This window comes from Paroedura picta, chromosome 11, assembly GCF_049243985.1.
Source record: "Paroedura picta isolate Pp20150507F chromosome 11, Ppicta_v3.0, whole genome shotgun sequence".
In the NCBI taxonomy this organism is placed as follows: Eukaryota; Metazoa; Chordata; class Lepidosauria; order Squamata; family Gekkonidae; genus Paroedura; species Paroedura picta.
The window spans coordinates 64,939,885-64,964,654 of NC_135379.1; the positions used below are offsets into that span (position 1 = coordinate 64,939,885).

Here is a 24,770-nt window from a genome sequence, read left to right on the forward strand (position 1 = left end):
ACAGCAGCGGTCCCCAACCTTTTTATCACCGGGGACCACTCAACGCCTTTTATTGAGGCCCGGCGGGGGGGTAGTTTATTCCTCTACTCTCAACCACTGCCCTAACGCTCTGGTCGCTATGGTAATGTTTAAACATCCCTTCAAAATAAGATACAGACATGCCACAACAATGAACATAAGGAACATTTTATTTTCATGGAAGTTTTAACTCATGACAATGACAAATCAATGGGAACCCTGAGCTTGTTTCTCTGCAACAAGATAGTCCCACCTGGGAGTGATGGGAGACAATAACACCCGAAGTGTGTTGTAAAGGGCCGGGGGGATGAAGTAAAGGGCCAGGGGGGGGGGACAGAAGGCGTCCTTCGAGGCCCACCTCCAATTAGTCGAAGGACCACATGTGGTCCACGGCCCACAGGTTGGGGATCGCTACCCTACAGAACCTTTGCCAAGACAACTGCAGAGGATTGTGGTCACACTTCCGAAGGGGGCAAAGAAGAGGCAACTTCTGCCCCAGATGAAATAGGGGCACAGGTAACAGAAGTGACAAGATAGATAGAGGATAGCTCCCAGCCCAGAGCATGACTGTGGAGCATTCCACAGGTAGACAACTGCAAAATCAATACTGTGGAACAAGGTTACAAGATAGAATCAAGTACCTTCCACCAAATAGATTTTGATCTGTGTAATAGATCATCTTCTCTCCATCCAGGCAATGGAGGGCCCATTTCAGAGCGCTGCTGAAGTGTACTCTTTCTTCTTCCGGTTCCATAACCAAATGGGGATTGGAGAGCTTTCCTGGACCTGAGGTTCACAGGCAGGTACATCAAGCTAAACAAACAAACAAGCATAAAAACAAAAACGTTTTGCATGGACACACTCTGCTGCATTGCGGAAACCCTTCAGGATGTAGCATTCCTCACCTCTTTTGGACCTCGCTGAGTATACATTCATGTACCCATCTACCTACCACACCGCAGATTTTCTGGTTCTGCAGAAGGAAGATCACTACCAGTATTGAGCCCTCCTGTTTGGCCTTGTGACTGCGCCGAGTTTTTTCTCTAAGGTATTGGTCAACCTAATCCCGATCTGAACATCAGGAATGCATTTGCATCCATATCTCTATGACATTATTGTGAGATCGAGTGCTTGAGCCAGCTTGCAGAGCAGCACCTCACAGGTGCTGAAGGTCTTACAGGACATTGGTTCCATAGTCAACAAAATTAAGGGTATTTTTCACCAACACAGTCGATTCTCCTCTTGGGGGTAATCATAAATACGCTAAAAAAGTTCTTCCAGGGAAAAAAGTTCCTCAAAATGTAGAGCTGATGAAGAAGAACATGTCACTGCTGACTCTGGAGAGCGCGCAGGGTCTATTAGTGGTGAATACAGATGCCTCCAAATGACATACAAGGGGGATACAAAAATTCCTCAGGCCATTGCATTCTTTCATAATAGTAGGACAAGACAGGTCAGTCAAGATCAAACTTCAGTTGGAATAGAGTCTCACCTGGTGGGGCAAAATAAACAATCTCACCCAGGAGAGTTTTTGTTCAGTGTCCTGACAGTTTCAAATCTTCACAGATGGGAGTCTGAAAGGTTGGTGGAGGGGGCTGTCTTGGACTAGACCCATCGTCGTGCCTCTGCAATAGGCTAGTTCGCCCCTTCGTGAGTGACTGTCCAGGGCTCCTGGATGAAGGAAGGGGCACCCCTAACAATCAACACGCTAGAAGTGAGAGCCATCTCACTGGCAATACAACACTTCAAGCAGTGGGTCATGCACAGATACCTTCTGATATGGATGGACAACATAGTGACCAGAGCCTACCTCAACAAATGGGGATTCCCAATCCATAGCCTTCTGAAGGAGGTAACCAGGATTCTAGAGTGGTCGGAAAAGAATCTCCTGTCAATTCAGGCAGAACACACCAAGTGAATCCTAAATACACAGGCGGACTGGATAAGGTACAGGACCTGCGAGAAGGAGAGTGGTCACTGAAGACTGATTTATGCCCAGATTCTATCATATGAAGCAAAAAAAATCATACAACAGAAAGCAGCGGGCATCCTGGTGGCGTCATACTGACCCAGGAGACCCTGATTCTCAACTATAGTACAACTGACAGTGGAACCACGATTCAAGCTTCCATAGATGCCAGGCCTACTACACCAGAGTCTCTTATGGTATCCAGATCCAGACTGGATGAGAATGACCATCTGGAAATTGAACGGAGACATCTAACCGATGCCAGGTACTTACCGGAGGTTGTAGGAATAAACCTAGGTTCCAGGAGAGATTAAAATATTAGATTTTACAATGTCACCAGGAAGGCCTTTGTGAGATGAAGAAGAAAGAAGGTGTATTTTCCTAAAGCTTTCAGTAACAGTGATTCTGAACTTCCTACAAAACATGGTGGCTTAGGGTTAAAACCAGCCACCTTAAGAAGACAAATAACAGAAAATGCGACTGTTTGTCCACAGACTTTAAAGCCTCCACACATCGTTCGGTTTCTCGAGGGGGGAAACGACGAAGCCCTGCCACAAATACATAGTTCTCCCACATGGAAACTGAATGTGGTCTTACAAGCTCTGACAAAGGCTCCATTTGAGCCTGTCACAAAGGCTTTGTTAAAAGACTTGGGTATAAAAGTGATATTCTCATAGCCATCACATCAGAAAAATGCATGTCAGAATTGGAAGACTTATCCAAAGAATCAGACTTGTGTATCCTTCACAAGGATAAGGCAGTGCTACGCCTAGAACTGACCGTCAGATCTAAGATAGACACCATAGTACACAGCTCACAAGAAATCATTCTTCCATTAGTCTGACTGGATCTAAAACATCCTACAGAATGAGAATGGCACAATTAGAGGTTCTGAGAACTCTTAAAGCATATCTAATTTGCACAGAAAGCATAAAAAGATCTGACATTTTTTTCCTTTCTGTAGCTTCTCTGAATATCGGACAGAAGATGTCCAAAGTAGTGATCACTAGAATTCTGAGAACCTACATGGCTGAGACATACAAATCACTTACTTTGTCAATACCTACAGGGATCACTGCACATCTCACTCGCAGGGCATTTACTAATACAGCTTTCGTAAACAGAGCATCAGTTTTAGAAGTCTATAAAGTGGCAATGTGGTCATCTATTGCCACGCTTACCAGGCACTACGGGATTGATCAATATAGTTTAGTTGACGCTGCCCTTGGCAAGCGAGTCTGGCAGCATGTTCTGGAACCAGTCTAAAGTACCCACCCGGGTATATTGGGCTCTAGAAGGGCCCATTCTTGCAGATGTCCTCCGATCCAGGGGGAGAACGACCATTGGACTTAACGAAGAGGGTCCTTCTCCCCTGGAATACGGAGGACATCTGGCCCTCCCGATCTGATTCCGGAACATGAAACACTATTCCGGTAGCAAGAGACAGGTAAGCCTAGCGAAAGGCAGCATATTTCCTCTTTCCTTCCTGTTCTTTCTGTAACAAAAAAGTTTAAACATTAAGATAATTAATCTGTTTAAGGTTAATAAGTTCTAGTTTCAGTTATTCTACTCTATGGCTTTCGGAGTGTCCAGGCTGGGGAATGAGACGCTGCACACAGGACAGGAAGTGAGGGAGGATGTTTTAATTAACCTCTGCCTCCCTGAGAAGCTGAAGGGAAAACCCATCCTTGCAGATGTCCTCCGTATTCCAGGGGAGAATACCTCTTCAGTAAGTCCAATGGTCCTTCTGGTACCTTGCCGGCCCTACGTATTACAGAATGTCCACCGTGGGTGAGATCGCCGTTGGAATGTCCACCATGTGTGAGATTGTGCTGGAGTTCTGTTTCACCATGGAGACAGAGCTGTAGAGTTAGGAGGTGTCCCTGGGTGACAAAATTGGAAAGGTCTGTGGACCTCGTTAAATGGCCAAACTGTTTTTTCCTAGGAAGTCTCGCAGCAACAAGTAGGGGTTGTTCTTTGCCCCCCAGCAGATGCTAGGCCAGAGGGCAAGAACTTTGCAATTGATTCTCAAATCGATCATTTATCCTTTGTCTATTTTTAAAATGCAAAGAATAGATGAGTTTGAAAGGCTGGGGTTCCCACATTGTTTTGCGGCAGTGGATGGTTGCCACATCCCCATAAGAGCTCCGGAGTTTGGGAACAGGAAGAATTTTTGCTCTGTGCTCCTACAGGGAACGGTTGACCACTCAGGATGTTTTATAGATGCCGAGGTGGGCTGGAATGGAAAACAACACTACGCCTTTGTCTTTCACAAGTCAAACTTGCGCACTGCCATGGACGTCGGGGTCTTTGTCCCTGGAAACTCCACAGTGACTATCGAGGGAGTCCAAGTTCCAGTACTGATCCTGGGTGATGGTGCATACCCCTAAGAAGGTGGCTCATGACACCATACCAACGGTCACAAACAGATATGCAGAGCCATTACAAACTTAGGCATTCCCGCGCAAGAAACGTGGTGGAGCGAGCCTTTGGAAGGCTTAACGAATGATGGAGGTGTTTGTCATCAAGGCTTCATGATCACCTTGACAACGTAACTCTTGTGATAGCTTGAGTGGAGAAGGGGCAGGAGATCATGGTTTCCCAGGAGGAGCCAGAAGCAATGGTGGTTGATGAAGAGCCACCCATCACTGACCAAAGGAAAAAGGATTTATAATGAGGGAGTCTTGGGTAGAGACGCCATCGCTAGGTACCTTGACAGTCACAGAACTAGAAGATGACTGTCATTTTTTGTCAAAAGTTGAAATAAAGTTTGCTTTGTTTGTTTAAAGATCCAGCTTCTCTGCTCTTGCATTACTTATAGGGTTGGGGAAGGGTGCTCCTAGCCACATTTTGCCTTGTTCGTTTAAAGGTCCAGCTTCTCTGTCCCAGTATTACTTATATGCATCTTGTGGGAGGGTTTCCCGCGAGCTGGGTAAGGGAGCTCCTTGCCACAGAAAAAAAAGTTCACCCCCTGTGGTGCTCTGTGTGCAGCAGGGAAATCAGTTAAGTTCTCATGGCCCACTCTATTGGACAAGGACTTTGATACATTTTTTTTAAATATGGGGAGGGGTGAATAATTGTTGCTCTACTGGAAAACCGCCCTTCTCCAACATGCCCGCACCACGCAAGGGAGCCTTTTGGCAAAAGCATGAAGTTGAGGCTCTCCTGGAGCTGGTGCGGGCTTCGAAGAGCCTGCCCTGCATCATGGCCAGCACGCACATGATGACCTGGAGGGCATATGTGGTGCTGGCCATCAAGGTGGCGGGACGGGGCTACCACCGCACCTGGGAGCAGGTGCAGACAAAATTTAAAAGGCTGAAATTTGATTTCCTTGAGCAATGGCAGGGCTTCTGCAGGAGAGTGAGAGAACTCCCTTCCACTCCCAGAGTGGCCATCTGGGAGGCAGCAGGATGCCCTGCATTGGGACAGAAGAGGCATAGGTGCAAGTTCAAAGGAAGGAAACGCCTGTGTCTTCTTGATTCCCCCTAGTAAAAACAGAACTCTCCCCATCACCACCCACAAACCACCACAAACCTTGAAACATTACTTGAAGGGAACACCAGCATTGTGATGTGAACATTCACTCACTGCTCTTGGCATGTCCAAGAGAAAAGATGAGCACAAGCATTGCTATAACAAAATAAACCTTTTATTGTTAACAAAACCGTGGGTGGTTGCATGGGGAGAGTTCAGTGGTGGTGAATACTTGTCCCTGGGCTTTATTAACCTTTTCCTTCTGACATGGGGTCTTGAGGGGCTAGTTCCAGGAGTGGGGTGTGTGTGGTGGTGCTGGGGGGGTTGGTGTCTGTGGGAAGGTGGGGTGGGGTGGGATGGCCTGTTCCCTGTTCTCCCTGGCCTCCATGAAGAACACAATTCTCTCCACCAGGTCTCCCATTTGGTTCATGGATTTGCACAATCCTGCGAAGGATTGCACTGTTCTCTATGGAGGCATTAAAAGCTTCCCTTACTAACCTTCCTTCCTTCCTTTGGTTTTCAGTCTCCTTATTGGAGATTGCCTTCATCATGTCCACGCACTCCCTCTCCAAACACAGCATGGATGGACCTGCACTGGTGCATGCTCTCCTCTCCTTGCTCAAGGAGCCTCTGGCCAAGGTTCATGAGACATGTCCCTGTCAATGCCATTCCCACATTAGGCTCTCCCCAGCAGAGAAGGCACCCTGGGAACCTCAGTTCGCGCAGGCCTCTGCTCTGCAGGTTCTTCCTCCTTCTCTCCTGAAAGTTCATCTGCAAATTAAATGAAAAATAATTACTTATTTGGGGGGAGGGGGGTGGACTCAGTTCTCCACACAGCTTCCTTCTATTTGAATCAGCTTTGCAGCAGTCACTGCACGTTCCTTCCCCTCTTCCCTGAGGAGAGATTAGACTTTCAAAGGGAGAGAAAGAGGCATGTGCAATGCTTACCTCCTGACTTTCCAGTTTCCATTTATGTGGAAAGAAAACCGCTTGCAATCCCTCAATTAGACCGCTACTGCTTACCTCCAGGGGCTTGCGATCATCCTGCGAGGAGCATCAGGCAGGATTGGTAGAGTGGGTGGGATGTAGTCTGTGGAGAACATAATTGTTGACAAAGTGCATAAAACAAATAAAGCTGAGGGTATTTCTGTGCCACCTTTACAGAAGACAACCCTTCTCCGTAGAGGGTCATTTCCTGCTGCTCACAGGCAAAGTCAGCACCCTTCGCAAATACCCGGGATTTCCATGAAAGAGCACCCACCAATCTCAGTGGATGAGGAGTCACTGTCCCAGTCTTCCTTTGCCTGTGGTGAGACTTGCTCACTGGCTTGCATTGAATGTTCGGGAAGTTGTGTCTGTGTTAAAAAAAAAGCAACATGCACCTCTAGCAGTCCAAAACAGCCCCTAGAACCCCCGGAGGAAGGGATAATCTGGTTAAAATGTTGTTTAACACACCCAGGACCGCGTGCTATGTGGGAGAAAGGCAGAGGAACAGAGGCATAGGGAGCCCTGCCTAGCCCCCATGGAGAAACGAATAAGCGTAAACAGGTCAGGCAGGCCAGCCCACAACCCTGGAGCTCCATGCTTTCCTGAGGCTAGGGAATTGGGTGTCGGAGTGAGGCTTCCTCCATCAGGATTGGGACAAGATTTAGGGTAACATCTCTGTCCTCTCCAGCTCCATATGGATCCAGGGGCGAGACCTTCCAGTGGAGGGTCCCTCGTTGGGATCATTCTCCTGCTGCTGGCCGGTACCTGCTTCCTCTTGGTTAGCATTAGGCTTTGGCCAACACTTTTGGGCCACCCTTTGCCAGCGGAAATATTCCGTCCTCATGGTCTTTGTCTTGGACCAGCACTCCAGCCCTGTCCTAATGTGGCCACATCTGCATGGCCACCTCCTCAAAAACCTCCCGGTTCCTGTGGGAGGCGCTAAGGGAGAGCCAGTTTGGTGTAGTGGTTAGGAGTGCGGACTTCTAATCTGGCATGCCGGGTTCGATTCTGCGCTCCCCCACATGCAGCCAGCTGGGTGACCTTGGGCTCGCCACGGCGCTGATAAAACTGTTCTGACCGGGCAGTGATATCAGGGCTCTCTCAGCCTCACCCACCCCACAGGGTGTCTGTTGTGGGGAGAGGAATGGGAAGGCGACTGTAAGCCGCTTTGAGCCTCCTCCGGGTAGGGAAAAGCGGCATATAAGAACCAACTCTTCTTCTTCTTCTTCTTCTTGGACCTTTGCCTCTGCAAAGATTGCTGATAGGTCTCGTGCCTCCACATCCCTCCAAGTAGGCCCCCTGCCACTTGCCTGGAAGCTTGATGCCTGCGAGGAGGATTTCATCTCGTGCAAGGAACAAAAGGCAAAAGATGGCCCTCTGGGGGAGGAGCTTTTGTTTTTCTTGCTTCCCGTCTCGCTCCGGCCAAGGGAATTCTCAGCTCCTAATTGGATCGGGAGCATGGCTGGCCTCATTGACTGGCCAGATAGTGTCCCAAGTGCAATTGAATTCTTGCTGGCAACATTTCCTATGGTTGCTGCCAGTCAGTGTGCTGGTGTGGATATGAATACGCGTTTAGCCACGTTTTTATGTAAAAATAAAAAGAAAGGGATGTGAGCCGAACAAACCCGTTTAAGCATGCGGGGTGCCTTGAAAGCTGCTTTTGTTTCATGAGTTGCCCGTTTGAGAATGGCAAAGCACTCACACTTTGGGGGGCACAGACAATCCTTAGGCAGATTTTCCCGGGCAGGCAATGAAAATGTCGCTTTGGCAAGGCTAAATTGGAAGCTTTATTATTTTGGGAAACGAGGACCTAGGAGGAGCATGCTTTGCGTCACATATAAGGTGCTTATGTGTATCTGTGGCCTCGCCGGGGCACACGTCCGTCTGTTTGTTGCTCCAGGGAGTTTGCCATTTTTGTAAAGAAAGTTCTGTCCCTGGCAAGAAGGGAGAGGGAGGCGGATGCGAGGGCAGGACATGACAGAGGTGACTGTAGCGCTTCTAAACCTCCATGTGTTCCTTGTGCTGGTTGCCTGCCGATTGTCCGCCGGGGGTAGCACTTTTTGCGATTCCTGAAGTCATGCTTTAAAATGGAGGATGTAGCGAGCAATTTGCTGGCCAGGTATGGTATGTGGGTGATGTCATGCGGAGCGCCTGGAATATGGCATCTTCATAAGGTAAGCATGACACCACATTTATGGCATGCAGAAAAGCCCCAAGATTTGGATCTCTCCTCTGCCATGGAGGCTCACTGAGCGAACTTGGCCCTGTTGCATACTCTCAGCCTAACCACAGAATTGGTGTGAGGATGAAATGGAAGAGAGGAGAAGGATGTGAGCTGCTTTGCGTTCCCATTGTGGAGAAAGGTGGGATATAAATGAAGTAAAATGAAATAAACCAAAATTATAATAATCTTGCCATTATTCTCTTTCTAGCACAAAACTGTCTTTTAAACAGCTCAGTTTCCTTCCTCTAGCAAACCATGTCATTCCCCTAGGCCAGTGGTCCCCAACCCCCGAGTCCGGGGACCAGTACCGGTCCATGGATCAGTCGGTACTGGGCTGCGGCTCCTCCTTGTCCTCCTTCTCGGCTGCTGCCTTGGGGGCTGCCCCACCACTCTGCTGCCAGCTCACCTTTGGTGCTCTCTGGCGGCTGCCATGGCTGGGGCTCCCCCTCAGCGTGGCGCTGCTGCTAGCAGAGCTGCCCAGCGGGTGGCCAGGGAGTCAGGGGCACCAGCGGAAAAGCAAGTGGAGCAGGGGCTCGGGTGCCAGTGGTGACGTCCCTCGGTAAAAGACTCCCCCCCTCCTCCGGGACTCAAGTGTTGACCGGTTGGGAATTGTCAAGTGTTGACCGGTTGGGAACCACTGCCCTAGAGCATGTGATTCCTTCTGTCTTCCCCCCCCCCCTTTTTTTGACCAGTGGGATCCCAGCTAGCTGCATAGGATCATTGTTTGTCCCTTGAGGATTGGAGGAGCAAAACCCTGTGCAGCTTTATGCCATTACAGTCAATAAAAAATGACATACTGTTAAATAGACATCCCTTTTATGTCTTTCCTTCTACCCACCTCTAGGTCCTGCACCAGGAAAGCTTCCTTCTAATTTAGGACCAGTGGAGCTGGCGGCTGTTATTGCTGGACCAGTATGTTTCGTCTGCATTTCACTCATGCTGATTCTGTATATCTGCCATAATCGTGCTGTTCTACACCATCGTGTTCCAAGTGAAGAAGATCCTTCCATGGATCGCCCCTTCATATCTGAGGGCACCACTTTAAAAGATTTAATTTATGATATGACTACTTCAGGCTCCGGTTCAGGTAATGCAGGGTTTTTAAATGCATGCTGATAAATTGCTTTTTGAAGAAGGCCATGTGATTAATAGCGACAACTGCTTGTTAAATAAAACAAAACAATAGGGCCTCCGTGGGAATAACCAACTTCCATCACTGCAAAGTTGTGGTTGTAGCTAGAGGCAGCATCTCTTTGTGTTACAATATGGAGTTTGACGGGCCAAGCCAAACTACACCTAGCCACAGTGATCCATGCGACGGTCACCTCTAGACTGGACTTAAGTAACTCGCTCTACGCAGGCCTGTCCTTAGCCTTGATCTGGAAACTACAGCTGGTCCAAAACGCAGCGGCCAGGGTCCTCACAGCAACACCATGAAGGTCTCACATTTGGCCCATTCTCCATCAACTACAGTGGCTGCCAGTTGAATTCCGGATCAGGCTAAAGGTTCTAGTAGTTGCCTTTAAGGCCATAAAGGGCCCAGTGTACCTGAGGGACCGCCTCCCTGTCTACCAATCGGCTAATGATCCCTGGCCCCAAGGAAGCCTGCCTGGCCTCAACCAGGACCAAAGCCTTCTCCTTTCTGGCCCCCACCAGGTGGAATGAGGAGATCAGGGCCTTGACAGAGCTAAAGGAGTTCCCCGGGGCCTACAAAAGGGAGTTCTTCTGCCAGGCCTTTGGTTGAGACCGAGTGAAAGTGCAATGTCCACAGGGGCGCTGCTCCATCCCTCTCAGAAATCCATTTATGCGTTCTGCCCGGGACCTGTTTGCACTGTTACCCCTGTTATAGCTATTAATGTGAATATTATTGTTGTAGTTATTTACATGTTATGGAAAAACTAAGTTCCATGTATTGATTTTTACATTCCATGTAAACTGCCCTGAGCCTCAGGGGAGGGCAGTATATAAATATAATACATAAATAATTTACATATTAAGTATTAAAAAAAGAGGTAGGAGACTCCCTGTAAAAGTGGACCCAATAAAGAACGGAACCTCTTAAGCAATGTCCTGCTTGTTGGCATGGTACACTTGCTCTTAGGCTGTTAACCCCCACGAAGCCAGTGCTGGAATCCAGGGTGTCACCCTCCAGCTGCTGCAATCCTTCCTCCAAGGTTGTAGATAGTGGGTGATGACAGGAGAGAGAACTTACCAGTGGCATGCCGTATCAAATGGGGTTCCACAGGGAGCTATTCTCTCTCCAATGTTGGTGAACATATACAGCATCCCCTCAGCCAGGTGTCTGAAGCTTTGGCCTTGGAAACTCTTAGATAAAATACAATCTGATTTATTGTATTTATTTTGACACTTTAGTGGTTTAGAGTGGTGGACTTTAATCTGGAGCACTGGGTTTGATTCCCCACTCCTCCACATGCAGCCAGCTGGGTGACCTTGGGTCATTCAAAGTTCTCTTAGAGCTATCTCAGCCACAACCTCCCTCACAGGGGTCTCTTGTGGGGAGAAGAAGGGTAGGCAATTGTTAGCTGCTTTGAGACACCAATATGGAAGAGATGTCTCCCCCCTTTTAAAAAAAATGCTGTAAACACCCTCAAAGTGGAATTTTTTAGGCTGTGTGGGGGTAGTATACACTGTAAAAACTAATAGATTCTTTATATATAATTTGGGATGGATCCTGTCATTTTTCTACTGGTAGAAGAATTTTGTTACTCTTTCCCCATTGCTCCTTGAAACCCCTAAAAAGGCGGCATCGTGGATTAGAATCCTGTATGGAGAAAAAGTCTCATGGGAAAGTCTCATGGGACAGTGACATGGGGGATCTGACAAATAACCCTTCATCCACATCATGTCAGAAGAAGGGCACCAAAATCCACCTGACTCCTTACTGGAATGACAGATAAATGTAGAGTCATAATGCTTTTTTTCTCAATCACTCAGGTGTGACATTTCTTTACTGCTAGTTACAAAACATTTCTTAATTTTGCAGGTTTACCGTTACTTGTCCAAAGGACAATTGCAAGAACAATTGTGCTGCAAGAAAGTATTGGTAAAGGTCGTTTCGGAGAAGTCTGGCGAGGAAAATGGAGAGGAGAAGAAGTTGCAGTAAAGATTTTCTCCTCAAGAGAAGAACGCTCCTGGTTTCGTGAGGCTGAAATCTATCAAACTGTTATGCTACGTCATGAAAATATTCTTGGGTTTATAGCTGCAGACAATAAAGGTTAGGAAGATTCGTGATTTGCTAGGCTTGTAAAATTCGTTATGCCATCCGGGTCCTAACTTTTCCATATCACAAGTGGGAAATGGAGAGCATTGGCATGGGCTCAGGAAGAATGCCAGATAAGGGGCTACAAGAATGAGCCCTGAATTTCTCAGACTAGAAGATAATTCAAATACTTGTAGAGAAAAATAAATCCCTCTCTTTTATGTAAAATGCTACTAGTGACTTTTAATTCACAGAATTTTTCTCTGGCTTCCAAGCATTCTGGTCTCACGACTGTATAATTTCCATCTTCAACTCTGTATCTGATGGCTGTGTAAATCTGATTGATATCAATGACATTTAAGTAGCTCAAATAATGTGTAGAATTCAGCCTCTGCCATTCCTTGCTCCAAGTATATTACAGTACTTTCTATTCATTGTTGAGTGAAATACTGACCAGGTATGAATTGTTGAGATTTTGTTTTTGTTTTTTTAACTTAATATTTCTGTTTTTCAGATAACGGTACATGGACACAGCTGTGGCTCGTGTCCGATTACCATGAGCACGGGTCTCTCTTTGATTACCTGAACAGGTACACAGTTACTGTGGAAGGCATGATTAAACTAGCTTTGTCTACTGCCAGTGGACTTGCACATCTTCACATGGAAATTGTTGGCACTCAAGGTAACTTGCCACATGGAGTCTGCAGCCTGAAATATAGATTAATAGCTCATGGAAAGGTTTAGGAGAAGCATTATATGAAGTTCAGGTTTTGTTCTCAAAGAATATCCATTCTGGTAAAGTACATTTCTCAATTAGTCTGTTCAGTTTCAATTCTAATGTGCTGTATGTATTCCCATTTCCCCTTTTAATTCTCTGCCTAAAGTAGTTTTGGTCAGTTACCCTTTGGTTTCATTTTTAATGTGAACAAAACAAAAACACCTAACTTTTATTTGGCTAATTTTAGTTTTCCATTCCTTTTTCTATGGATCATAAGAAATAACACCACATCAGATGCTCGTGCTTCTTGAGTGCATTCCAGATTTCTGTATGTGGTCTCTGAACAGCAACAAAGGAACTGACTTTTGTGATAAATCTTGCTCCATAGCCATGTCCAGTCATTCAGCTGTGATTGCTTCCAATCAAAAAAGTACAAATGGGTAGTTTGACTTGGTGTAGTGGTTAGGGGTGCAGACTTCTAATCTGGTGAGCTGGGTTTGATTCTGCACTCCTCCACATGGAGCCAGCTGGGTGACCTTGGGCTCACCACGGCACTGATAAAACTGTTCTGACCGAGCAGTGATATCAGGGCTCTCTCAGCCTCACCCACCTCACAGGGTGTCTGTTGTGGGGAGAGGAAAGGGAAGGTGAATGGAAGCGGCTTTGAGACTCCTTCGGGGAGAGAAAAGCGGCATACAAGAACCAACTCTTCTAATAGTAAGATCGTCAGACCAGGAGTAGTGAGATGGTATGAATCAGAGGTTCTCTTTCACCAATAGCCAGGTCATCTGTCCTTTTTGTGTAATTGTGAGGTGCAGTCAGTGAGTCGCTGTGTTGTAGTGGTTAGATCATTGGAGTGGAACCGGGCTCAGATCCTCACTCAGCTTGTAGGCTGATTGTGGGCCAGTCACGTTTTCTCTGCCTAATCTCCCTCAGGGCTAACTCTGTGCTGGAAAGGGCTCTGTATGGGAAGGCTGGGATCTTAATGTGGTAGAATTCTTGAGCCAGTAGACAAAAGAGAAAGGTGGACAAAAGGAATGCTCAAGCGCTAGAATGGGAGATACCAGCACTATATAGCATCAGTTCTCAGCATTTTTGGGATAGTGACCCACAGGTCCACATTTACTTGGTATGGGCCATCCAGGGCCAGCGCAGGGTTTTTTGGTGCCCTGGGCAAATAATGACCCTGGCACACCTATAGTTCAGTATTCCATTTTCTACAGTGGCCAACCAGGTGGTTCTGAGAAACTTTCAGGCCTCACACAAAGAATGCAGCTGCCCCCACTATGATCCCCAGGCAAGCGACATTGTAATATACAAAGCCTTTGCATTTGGGATTACATTCAGCCTTTGACGACTCTGACACACAGGTTGGGAAACATGCTGTCAAGTACCTTTCCATGTGGATGCTTCAGTAATGACAGAGAGAGTCCATCTCTTGATTTGTACATGGCAATATTTCATGGATTATACTGAGTCCTGGGCTAAATCTGCACAGAGCTTTTATTCCAATCCCAGGTTGATTCAGTCCCTGCCATCTGCACTGATTGCGATTTCCATTTTGATTTTGGGCAATTAAAATTTTTCCTCTGCAAGAAGCATGATTGATACAGGGTGACCCTACCTTCCCCCCGCGATATCCCGGAGTGGATATAACTCACGATCTTTGAAAAATCGGTATGAGTAAGCTGTCTGCTTTCCCTGAAATAACTTGCTGCTGAGCCTGTAGGGGCTTCCCAGGCTTCCCTTAAAGGGGAAGCCCTAACCTCTCTCAGCAGAAGCTCCTGAAGCTCTAACGTCTCTTAGCAGAGATTCCCCCATCTGCTAAATCCAATCCTCTTCTCTGTTCAAGAAAAGAAAGAGGCACCTGTTGCACTTGGTTCCCCGCCCCTTCTGAGCTTCCCTAATACGTGTAGTACACTTTCTGTTTCAATGGGGAGGGGAGGGGATAGAGGAAGACCCGAGTTCAAGTCGATCTGAATTCAGCAGGATCCACAATGGAATAAACCACGTGCAGAATCAGCCCTGGATATGACTCCTACAGCAACTGAAGCTCGATGAATGTGCTTCAGCCGTGTGTCAGTGCACTGTGTGAGATCTTGTTCTCTTCTCGAAAACAGTCAGATCAATCTGGCTTAAGGATGAGAAAGCACACCTTTGTTTGTAACAATATCAACAGTGGCAATAATTTGATGTTTCATAGAATCATAGAACCATAGAGTTGGAAGGGGCCATGCAGGCCATCTACTCCAACCCCCTGCTCAACGCAGGATCAGCCCTAAGCATCCTAAAGCATCCAAGAAAAGTGTGTATCCAACCTTTGCTGGAAGAGTGCCAATTTTATCTACATCCTTCTTGAAGTGAGGCCTCCAGAACTGCACACAGTACTCCAGGTGTGGTCTGACCAGTGCTGTATACCGGGGGTCTCCAACCCCTGGGCCGTGAATCGGTATCGGTCCATGGATCAGTTGGTACCGGACTGCAGCCCATCCTCATCCTCCTCCCCGGCTGCTGCCTCAGGGGCTGCCCTGCCACACGTCTGCCAGTTCACCTTTGGTGCTCTCCAGCGGCTGCCATGGCTGGGGCTCCTCCTCGGCATGGCACTGTACAGCTGCTGCTGGCAGCACCCCCAGCGGGCGGCGGGAAGTCAGGGGGGCCAGGGGGAAAGCAAGTGGAGCAGGGGTTCAGGCGGCGCTGATGTCCCTCAGCAAAAGACTACCCTCCTCGGGCCTCAGTAAAATTGTCAAGCATTGACCGGTCCCCAGTGATAAAAACGTTGGGGACCACTGCCGTATACAATGGGACTATGACATCTTGTGATTTTGATGTGATGCCCCGGTTGATACAGCCCAAAATGGCATTTGCCTTTTTTACCGCTGCATCACACTGCCTGCTCATGTTTAGTTTACAATCCACAAGTACCCCAAGGTCTCGTTCACACACAGTGTTACCTAGAAGCGTATCCCCCATCCAGTAGGCATGCTTTTTATTTTTCTGACCCAGATGCAGAACTTTACACTTATCTTTATTAAATTGCATCTTGTTCTCATTTGCCCATTTTTCCATTGTGTTCAGATCTCGTTGAACTCTGTCTCTATCTTCCGGAGTATTTGCCAGTCCTCCCAATTTGGTGTCATCTGCAAACTTGATGAGTAGTCCCTCCACCCCCTCATCTAGATCATTAATAAATATGTTAAAAAGTACCGGGCCGAGCACCGAGCCCTGAGGTACCCCACTACTCACCTCTCTCCAGTCTGATGAAACACCATTGACAACAACTCTTTGAGTGCGGTTCTTTAACCAATTCCCTATCCATCTAACTGTCTGAAAATCCAGATTGCAGTCCTTCAATTTATTCATCAGAACATCATGGGGAACCTTATCAAAAGCTTTACTAAAATCCAAGTAAACGACATCAACCAAATTTCCATGATAAAGCAAACCTGTTACTTGGTCAAAAAAGGAAACCAGGTTAGTCTGACAGGATCTGTTGGAGACAGATCCATGCTGACTTCCTTGGATCACCAAATTGTCCTCCAGATGTTTGCAGATCGCTCCCTTTAATATCTGCTCCATTATCTTCCCCAGAACAGAAGTCAGACTCACTGGTCTGTCATTTCCCCAAAGGATTTAAAGAGCTTTGTTTCATGTCACCTCAGTATTTTAGTTTGTGTTTTTTTTAATGTTGTACAGATTATTTAAGGCTTTTGTCATTCCACTTTGTTAGCCATTGCAAGTTTTAAACAGTGCCCACAGGTTTGGGAATACATTTATGTATGCTGCTTAATTTGACAGGAGAAGGAAGCCCAAATTCAACACTGAATTTGAATTTCAGTGTGTAATAATGCAAGGCATTTCTGTTTATATAATTTGTGTGTTTTATTGCAGGGAAGCCAGCTATAGCTCACCGAGATTTGAAATCAAAAAACATATTAGTAAAGAAAAATGGAACATGCTGTATTGCAGATTTAGGTCTGGCAGTAAGGCATGATTCAGCTACAGACACAATAGATATTGCACCAAACCACAGGGTGGGAACAAAAAGGTAAGATCATTCTTAAAATATATGTAGTTACGTAGTGTAAGAAAGCTGACGATCGTGGCTCTAAATTTGAAAGCAGGAATCTTCTTAAGGTCTGCAGAAACCAGATTTTCCTGGGTTTCAAAGTGAGAAACCTAGATTAAAATCCCCTTGGTTGTAAAGTCAACTGTTTCATATCCTAACCTACATGATGGAATCCAGCTGCTGCCAGTTTTTAGATAAATGCCAGGGTACAGCTGTAAAAAAATATCCTTTATTTTTCATGTCCTAGAATCATGGAGTCCTCATGGGACCTCCAGGGTGATGTAGTCCAGGAATCATGGGACCTCCAGGGTGATGTAGTCCAACCCCCTGAAGAATGTAGGACATTCACAACTACCTGCCCACCCACAGTGACCCCAGTTCCATGCCAAGATGATGCCCCCCCCCAAAGAAAAATATACCAGAATCCCTGGCCAATCTGGCCTGCAGCAAATTGGCTTCCCGATCTCAAAATGGTCCTGCTATCTAGGAATGTAGCCTTCTGGTAGGCATCATGTGAACTAGTGGCCCTGTGGGTGGACCCCCCCCCCCTCCTGGCTTTTCCGGAACAGGACTGCCCTTGGAGTGTGTTATGCCTATGGCAGGAAAAGTCATGTATGTGCTAGCTCCCCAGGGTGCCCCCGTTATAGGAGTTTTTAAGCTAGGAAGAAAATGCCTGTAGCTGGTCTGTGTGGGCACAGTCCCAATGTGTGTCTACACAACAGATGTCAATGGATGACAACTACAGGTAAGTGCACATAACTTAGTGTTTGGAAGAAGCCTGGACTTTCGTATAGGCCAGATGCATTTCCTGCTATTAGTGGAAACAAGACCCCAATCTTTCCTGTTTTTGCATTTTGTATTAATAGCTTTTGTGTTCGCTGGCTGTTTTACAGTGCACCCTGGTGGCCAGAGAGATACTAGACAAGAAGTATTTTTCAGATACTTCAAGAAAGCCAAATGTTCCCTTTTCTTTCCATAGCTGTTGTCAGGGTAAGGCACAGGCAAGTGTTGGCTGCTTTACCGCCTTATACTAAACGAAGCACCTCTACATGCTCTTAGGCACTAAGGGATATAGAGACATCAAGGGGAAAGTCGGGTGATTATTTCTTCCCTTATGACTGCAGCCCTTCTTATGTGGCTTCAGGGCCTCACAGTGGGGTTACCAACCTCCAACTCTCGTGGGATTACAGCTAATCTCCAGTTCAGCTGCAGAAAATGGATGCTTTGGAACATGGACTCTATAGTTGTTCGATTTTAAAAATAGAAGCACTGAAATGTGGGTTGGGTTGAAAAGTAGATTAAGGCCAGTGGTAAATGTTCATGGAGCTGTCTTTGGATATAATGCGTTAGTTAGCTGCCCGAATTGACTCAGTAAGTGTAGCTGCCTCCAATCGCTATGTTCAAAAACTATCATGTTGTACATGATACACATTGCTTTTATTTTGATAGGTACATGGCCCCAGAAGTACTGGATGACTCTATAAACATGAAACATTTTGAATCTTTCAAAAGAGCAGATATTTATGCAATGGGGTTAGTGTTCTGGGAAGTAGCTCGCCGATGTTCAATCGGTGGTAAGTACGAAAAGGAATAAAACAGAATTTACTTTGTAACTATCTTAAGACAGTCTGTAAGAGACTTCTTTCTTCCGACCATCTCAGGAATTCATGAAGACTACCAGTTACCCTATTACGACCTAGTCCCTTCCGATCCCTCAGTTGAAGAAATGAGGAAAGTTGTTTGTGAACAGAAGTTACGGCCCAACATCCCAAACAGATGGCAAAGCTGTGAGGTGAGATTTTCTTGTAGAGGTATTGAAGCGCTAAACAGGGTTGGCCATGTTCAGTACTTGGATGGGAGACCTCCAAGGAAGACTGAGGCTGCTGTGTGGAGAAGACAATGGAAAGCCACTTCTAGTCACGCAGGGGGTCACCAGACTACCGTTACAAGTCAATGGCGTGTTCTTATCAAAGTTTAAATGTTTAGAACTGTTTAAAGAAATTTGCATGTATTCTTGCTAAAGACGAAGAGAGCCTTTGTGCCTTCTTGCAGGAGATGATTCGCTGTATGCCTTTAAATTGGAATCACAGAGCTGGAAGGGACCTCCAGGGTCATTAGTCCAACCATTAGTCCACAATGCAGGAAACCCACAACTACCCCCCACCCCACCCACAGTGACCACAATTCCTTGGCCAGTGTATGCCCCCCCCCCCCCAAGAGAAACCCCAACAGCAACAAAACAGAATCCCTGGCCGTTCTGGCCTGGAGAAAATTCGCCTTCTTGACCCCAAAGTGGTGATTGGCATTTCCCTGGGCATGCACAAAAGGGCCACAGAGCCAAGCACTGAAACAACCCTTCCTGCCCACGCACTTACAATTTGCCTAAGTTCTCAGAATCAGCATTTCTGTCAGATGACTCTCCAGCCTTTGCTTAAAAACTTCCAAAGAAGAAGGACCCACCACCTCCCAAGGAAGCCTGTCCCACTGAGGAACTGCTTTAACTCTCGGGAACTTCTTGCCAATGTTTAGCTGAAATTTCTTTTGAATTATTTTCAACCTATTGGTTCTGGTCGGATCCACTGAGGCATGCTTTCTCAACCAGCGTTTCATGAAAGGGGCAGAACACCTTATTTTTGTACACTTATGTATAACATTCTTATACATGTCATTTATGGGACCCATCTAATAATTCATGTTAAGGCTGAGTAGTTACGGAACAGAAAAATGATTTCTGAGAATCTGTGGCATGCTGACCAAAGTTTGTTTGTTTTTTTCCAGGCATTACGAGTAATGGCCAAAATTATGCGAGAATGTTGGTATGCCAATGGTGCCGCAAGACTAACAGCTTTACGTATAAAGAAAACACTGTCACAGCTCAGCCAGCAAGAAGGCATAAAAATGTAATTTTGGAGGTGCTACTGAAGGAAACTCTTAGAAGTCCACATCTGCACTTAACCTTGTGTGTTGAGAATTGTTCTACCTCACTGAGGGAACAGAAGGATGTGGCTGCCTTTTTATACGACATAGGAAGAACAGTGGTTGCTGTGGATGTGGTAAACAGTTAATTGTACATATACTTACTGTGCACTATGAACACCTCTTTCCCCCCCGGGGCACTCAGAAACTTTTGTCTAGTCTAGCTTCAGTCCTGTGTACAGGCTACCACCAGTCTCTGAATCGTGTGGAGAACATGAAGAATATGCTTAAAATAATGGAGCTGGTGGACACGATTGATACAACACATTGAAGGATTTCTTGAAGTTCTTTCTATAAGCTGTTTGCTTTGTTCATGATGGTACCCTGTATATGCTGAACCACTCTAGGATTCTTCTTCAATTCAGATGATAGACCTTCCCCCCCTCCCCCCCCCCCGTGGCTACTAAGACTATATCCTATTGGACATTTCTATCAGGATTTACAGACATGACCTCATTCATCTGGAGGAACATACACAACATATGCAATTCTATTTTGTATACTCCTGTTATTTTGCTTCAAAACATCACATGCCTTCAAAATAGATTGTACTGTACCAGCAAGTGCCACTTTTTAATCTTAATGCAATTCAGTTGGGACATGCAAAGTCTTTGGTGTTTGTGTACATGCGGAATTCCCTTTTTTAACCAAAAGTTCTCTAATTCTGTAGAAATTTAAATAGCATACAAGTGAATTCAATAATATTGTTTCAGTTGTACATCATAAGTTGCAGTGCCGGCAACTGTTTACAAAGAGTGCTATAAGATTCTTTTAAAATTTGGTGCAAGAACTAATCTGCTAAACAAGAGTACCTCTCTGGTGCTGCCTTGTCTCTCCTGCTTTCACATCAGTGCTTTGTTAACAAGTAAACTGTGTTTTTTGCAAGGTCAGTGCACGTGGGCAAACATGTTTTTGCATGTGGTTAGCCTTGCTGGATGTAGTTCACATGTGCAAAATTGAAGTTTTCAAAACCTCTGGGGCTGCCATGTGGACATCTTGCTGGATTAGTTCAGTACGCATATTAGTCAACAGATGGTTTGGCCCTGCCAGCTATATAGCTGCAGTTCATGACAGATGTTTTAAGAGAGGAAACATTGTGTGCCACAGCACTTTGTACAGCTCATGGTTTCTCTTGAAGATCTCTGGTTTGCAGCTTCCATCCATTATTATGTGACAAGTGGAAGCTGGTTTTTTCTCAGTATATCTGACACAATATAAAACTTGGATGCCCATTAAATGGATTTATTTTTCATAATAATGGGTGAAAAAAACCAAGCAAGATTACATGCCATTGACATCTAGAGCACTGACAAATATGCATCTGTATAGTACTTACATGTCAAAGTGTGTTTGATTTTGCACATATTAAGACTTGCGCACACATTGGGTTGCTACTATAATTTCAAAATAATTGCATTTAAGAAGAAACAAGAAACTAGTTCTTAAGCTTTTGAATATGTTGGCAAACAAGGAATCAGAAGTTTGTCTTTATTTAACCCATGTTATGAATTAAAAGTTAAAATCTATTCTGGATTGTAATCAGGTGCTGGGTGGAAATAATGACAGCTAATTGTACATCAGCTATCTTGACTACTCATAATTCTCCCAATTGATTTTTCTATTTCAGTCTATAAAACTTCCATAATTGTGAGAGTTGTAAAACAATCACTGCAAAGTAGCTCCACACAATATTTAATTATGAGATTATTATTATGAGATTATTTTGAATTCTTAAAATAGGCTTTGCAAAATGCTGATTTCATATTGTGAAAACTGTACACAGCTATTCGGGGCTGGGGCTGTGACATAACTTGAATTTTATTCATGTTTTCCAATGTTTGGCAATGTCTTATGAATGAGTATATATATTACATGGAATTTTTAAAGCCTGTTGCCTGTGTAACGTTGAACATGGGCCTCTGATATGCTGACCCCGGTGCGTATTTTTTAAAATGTTCTGCTCTTTCGGAACCTGATGGGACCAAATTATTTCAGCACCCAAACATATCTTTTCAAGGATGCACCAAAAGTATTTCTGATATAATACCGATGCAAACAAACAGTTGTAAATATTCTCTCTCTCATTCTCTCTCTCTTACTTGATTATAGGTTTTCATTAAGCTTGTCTTTTGAATAGCATTTAAAGTTTTATTTCAGGTAAAAGACGTAAAAGTATACAAAAACAGTACACAAATTCTGTAACTTCAAAGTCTTGGATGCATTTCTTGGGTTATTAGACTTTGTCAGGGACTCTTGAGCACCGAGAGCCTTTTATCACATTTCTTAATTTGCCTTTATAGAACTTGGCAGCCTTTCGCACAGTCTTTGTCTGCAGCGTCCACACAGGGGTATCGTTTGGCAAATTTAGTCAAGTGTTGTAAAAAGTACTCTGGCAAAATAATGGTTTTATCCCTTGGGTGCCATGGCTCTTTTTTTAGTTAGCCTGTTGTGGTTACAGTGGTATATTAATTATGTTACTTGTAAAAATATATTGATTTGTCACTTGCTTTAAACATAAATTACCTCTACAAAAGACCAAGGTACATTTACCTCATTTGTATATAAGGTTTAATATTTTTTTCAGAACATTCACAAGGTTGGCAATTTCATGTCTATTAAAATATGGGTGCTCCAGCCCATCTATTTCCAGCTTTTCTGGTACTTAACCGGCTGCAGTCCAAAGCTCAGCATGTGCTTGGAGGCACTTGGGGTGCCCATTAAGGCATGGCAAGGCTTCCCCAGCGGCCTCCCTCTTGATGTGCTCTTATACGGATGTGTGCCTCCATGGTGCTCCCTGGGAAAGCCTTACCCGGGTGGGGACTGCGTGCACGTTGTAGCACTTGGATGTTTAAAAAGGTCCTGTATTGAGCTATTTGTGTATTTTGTCTTGTGCTGAAATTGCATACTTTTATTTCCATGCTGTATTTTTTTGCAAATAAGTTTGCTGTTTTATCAGTGTATCACCAGCCTTTCCAGAGCTATGTGGATAATGACGTATACATTTTTAAAAATGTTTTGAATTGTAGATTTTGAAATTCTGTACTGATGAGTGTCACTTTTAAAGCCTTATTGAATTGTTCCCTGTCCCCGTATATGCCTGATAAGTATGTATTTGTAGAGTACACACCAGTGGATTGTAAATAATAATAGATGAGTGATAATTATTAAGTACTAACACTACAGTAGAAAATAAAGCAATGACAGATTTTCTTTTTTAGTAAATACTTGCATCTCTGTTGTTTTGAGGAAATTTTATTTATTTATTTGGATTTCTATACCGCCCATTCTTTGTGGCTCTGGGCGGTTTACATTGAACATTATATAACTTACACGGAATATTATACAGGCTGTAACATTAAAACATTACACTACATCATTAATAATACAATAACAGATAACAGCAACATTGGGAGGTAAATTATTTCAGTCATGGGGGAGGGGGCATCTGGGGAGACCAGCAGATGTTCCGAGTCGGTCGGCCTCAAGCGAATGCCTGGTGGAAGAGCTCCCTCTTGCAGGCCCTGCGGAACTGTGGAAGTTAGGGCAGGGTCCTGATCTCCTCAGGGAGCTCGTTCCACCAGGTGGGGGCCAGGACCAAAAAGGCTCTGTCCCTTGTTGATGTCTGACGCTCTTCTCTGGGGCCAGGGATCCGCAGCCAGTTGAAGGTGGCAGAGCGTAAGTATGCTGCCCTAGCTGGCCACACCCGGGGAGCCGGGAGGCAGCAGCGGGGGTGTGACATCAAGGCTCTTTTGGGGGTATAGGCAGGGAGGTGGTCTCAAATACAATGGGCCCAAACTGCGTACGGACTTAAAGGTGATTACCAGAAACTTAAGCTTAATCCGGAATTCAATTGGGAGCCAGCTAAATTGTTAGGAGTACTGGCCAGGTGTGGGATCTCCATGATGTATTAGTGAGAATCCTGGCCGCAGCATTCTGGACCAGTTGTAGTTTCTGGATCAAGGATGAGGGTAGGCCTGTGTAGAGTGAGTTGCAGAAGTCCAGCTTAGAGGTGACTGTCGCATGGATTACTGTGGCTAGGTGCTCTGGGTCGAGGTGGGGCGCTAGTAGCTTGGCAGAAGTGGTAGAATGCTAGTCGCGCTACCTGGGCTTCCATTGTAAGGGAAGCATCCAGGATCACGTCCAGGTTCCTGCCAGAGTGCATTAGTGAGAGCTGCACACCATCCAGGATGAGCAGACACACTTCCTCCCATGGTCCTTTCCTACCCAACCACAGGACCTCCGTCTTTGTAGGATTGAGCTTCAGGCAACTCTGCTTGATCCATTTTGTCACTGCTTCCAGACATCTGCCTAAGGGTTCTAGGGGGGAGTCAGGGCGGCCATCCATCAGGAAGAAGAGCTGGGTGTCATCTGCATATTGGTGGCAACCCAGCCCAAACCTCCGCACCAGCTGAGCCAGAGGGTGCATAAAGATGTTAAATAAGATAGGAGAGAGGACTGTTCCTTGTGGGACTCCACATGTGAGCTGGTGTCGGTTAGATACTCTCCTACCACTACCCTCTGTCCACGGCCCTGGAGGAAGAAATTCAGCAGAGGAATTCAGGTCTGAAGTTGCAGGCTGGTGAAAAGAGAGTCCTGGGACCACCACCCCTTTCTCCAGATCTTGCCGGACAGCCAATGGATCTGCTCATTGTACACCTCTTGGTAGGAGATGAGCACCTCACAGATCTTCTCCCCTTTCCTGGCCTCAATCTGCTTGTACAGCTCTGCCATGGTGCAGTACATGATGCCCAGATAGTCCTCGGACCCCAGCATGGTGTGTGTCTTGCCAGTCCCCGTCGTACCATAAGCAAACACAGAACAATTGTAGCCATTCAAGCCGCCATCCAGGATCTCTTCGATGGTGTTCTCATAGAATCAAAGAGTTGGAAGGGGCCATACAGGCCATCTAGTCTAACTCCCTGCTCAACGCAGGATCAGCCCAAAACATCCTAAAGCATCCAAGAAAAGTGTGTATCCAAACTTTGCTTGAAGACTGTCGTGAGGGGGAGTTCACTACCTCCTTAGGCAGCCTATTCCAATGCTGAATTACTCTCACTGTGAAAAATTTTAACCTGATATCTAGCCTATATCGTTGTACTTGAAGTTTAAACCCATTAC

General features: G+C 45.6%; 1 protein-coding gene across 1 annotated transcript in view; it reads left to right on the forward strand.

The window, feature by feature from the left end:
* The window catches only part of TGFBR1 (transforming growth factor beta receptor 1), a 36,826-nt gene extending 13,952 nt beyond the window's left edge, over positions 1 to 22,874 (forward strand). The window contains exons 3-9 of the mRNA XM_077304549.1: positions 9,517 to 9,759; positions 11,677 to 11,907; positions 12,407 to 12,574; positions 16,499 to 16,655; positions 18,126 to 18,250; positions 18,338 to 18,468; positions 19,455 to 22,874. Of these exons, the coding sequence (XP_077160664.1) occupies positions 9,517 to 9,759; positions 11,677 to 11,907; positions 12,407 to 12,574; positions 16,499 to 16,655; positions 18,126 to 18,250; positions 18,338 to 18,468; positions 19,455 to 19,580 (1,181 nt within the window). The 3' untranslated portion in view covers positions 19,581 to 22,874. The remainder of the gene's footprint in view (positions 1 to 9,516; positions 9,760 to 11,676; positions 11,908 to 12,406; positions 12,575 to 16,498; positions 16,656 to 18,125; positions 18,251 to 18,337; positions 18,469 to 19,454) is intronic.
* The last annotated feature ends 1,896 nt before the right edge of the window (positions 22,875 to 24,770 follow it).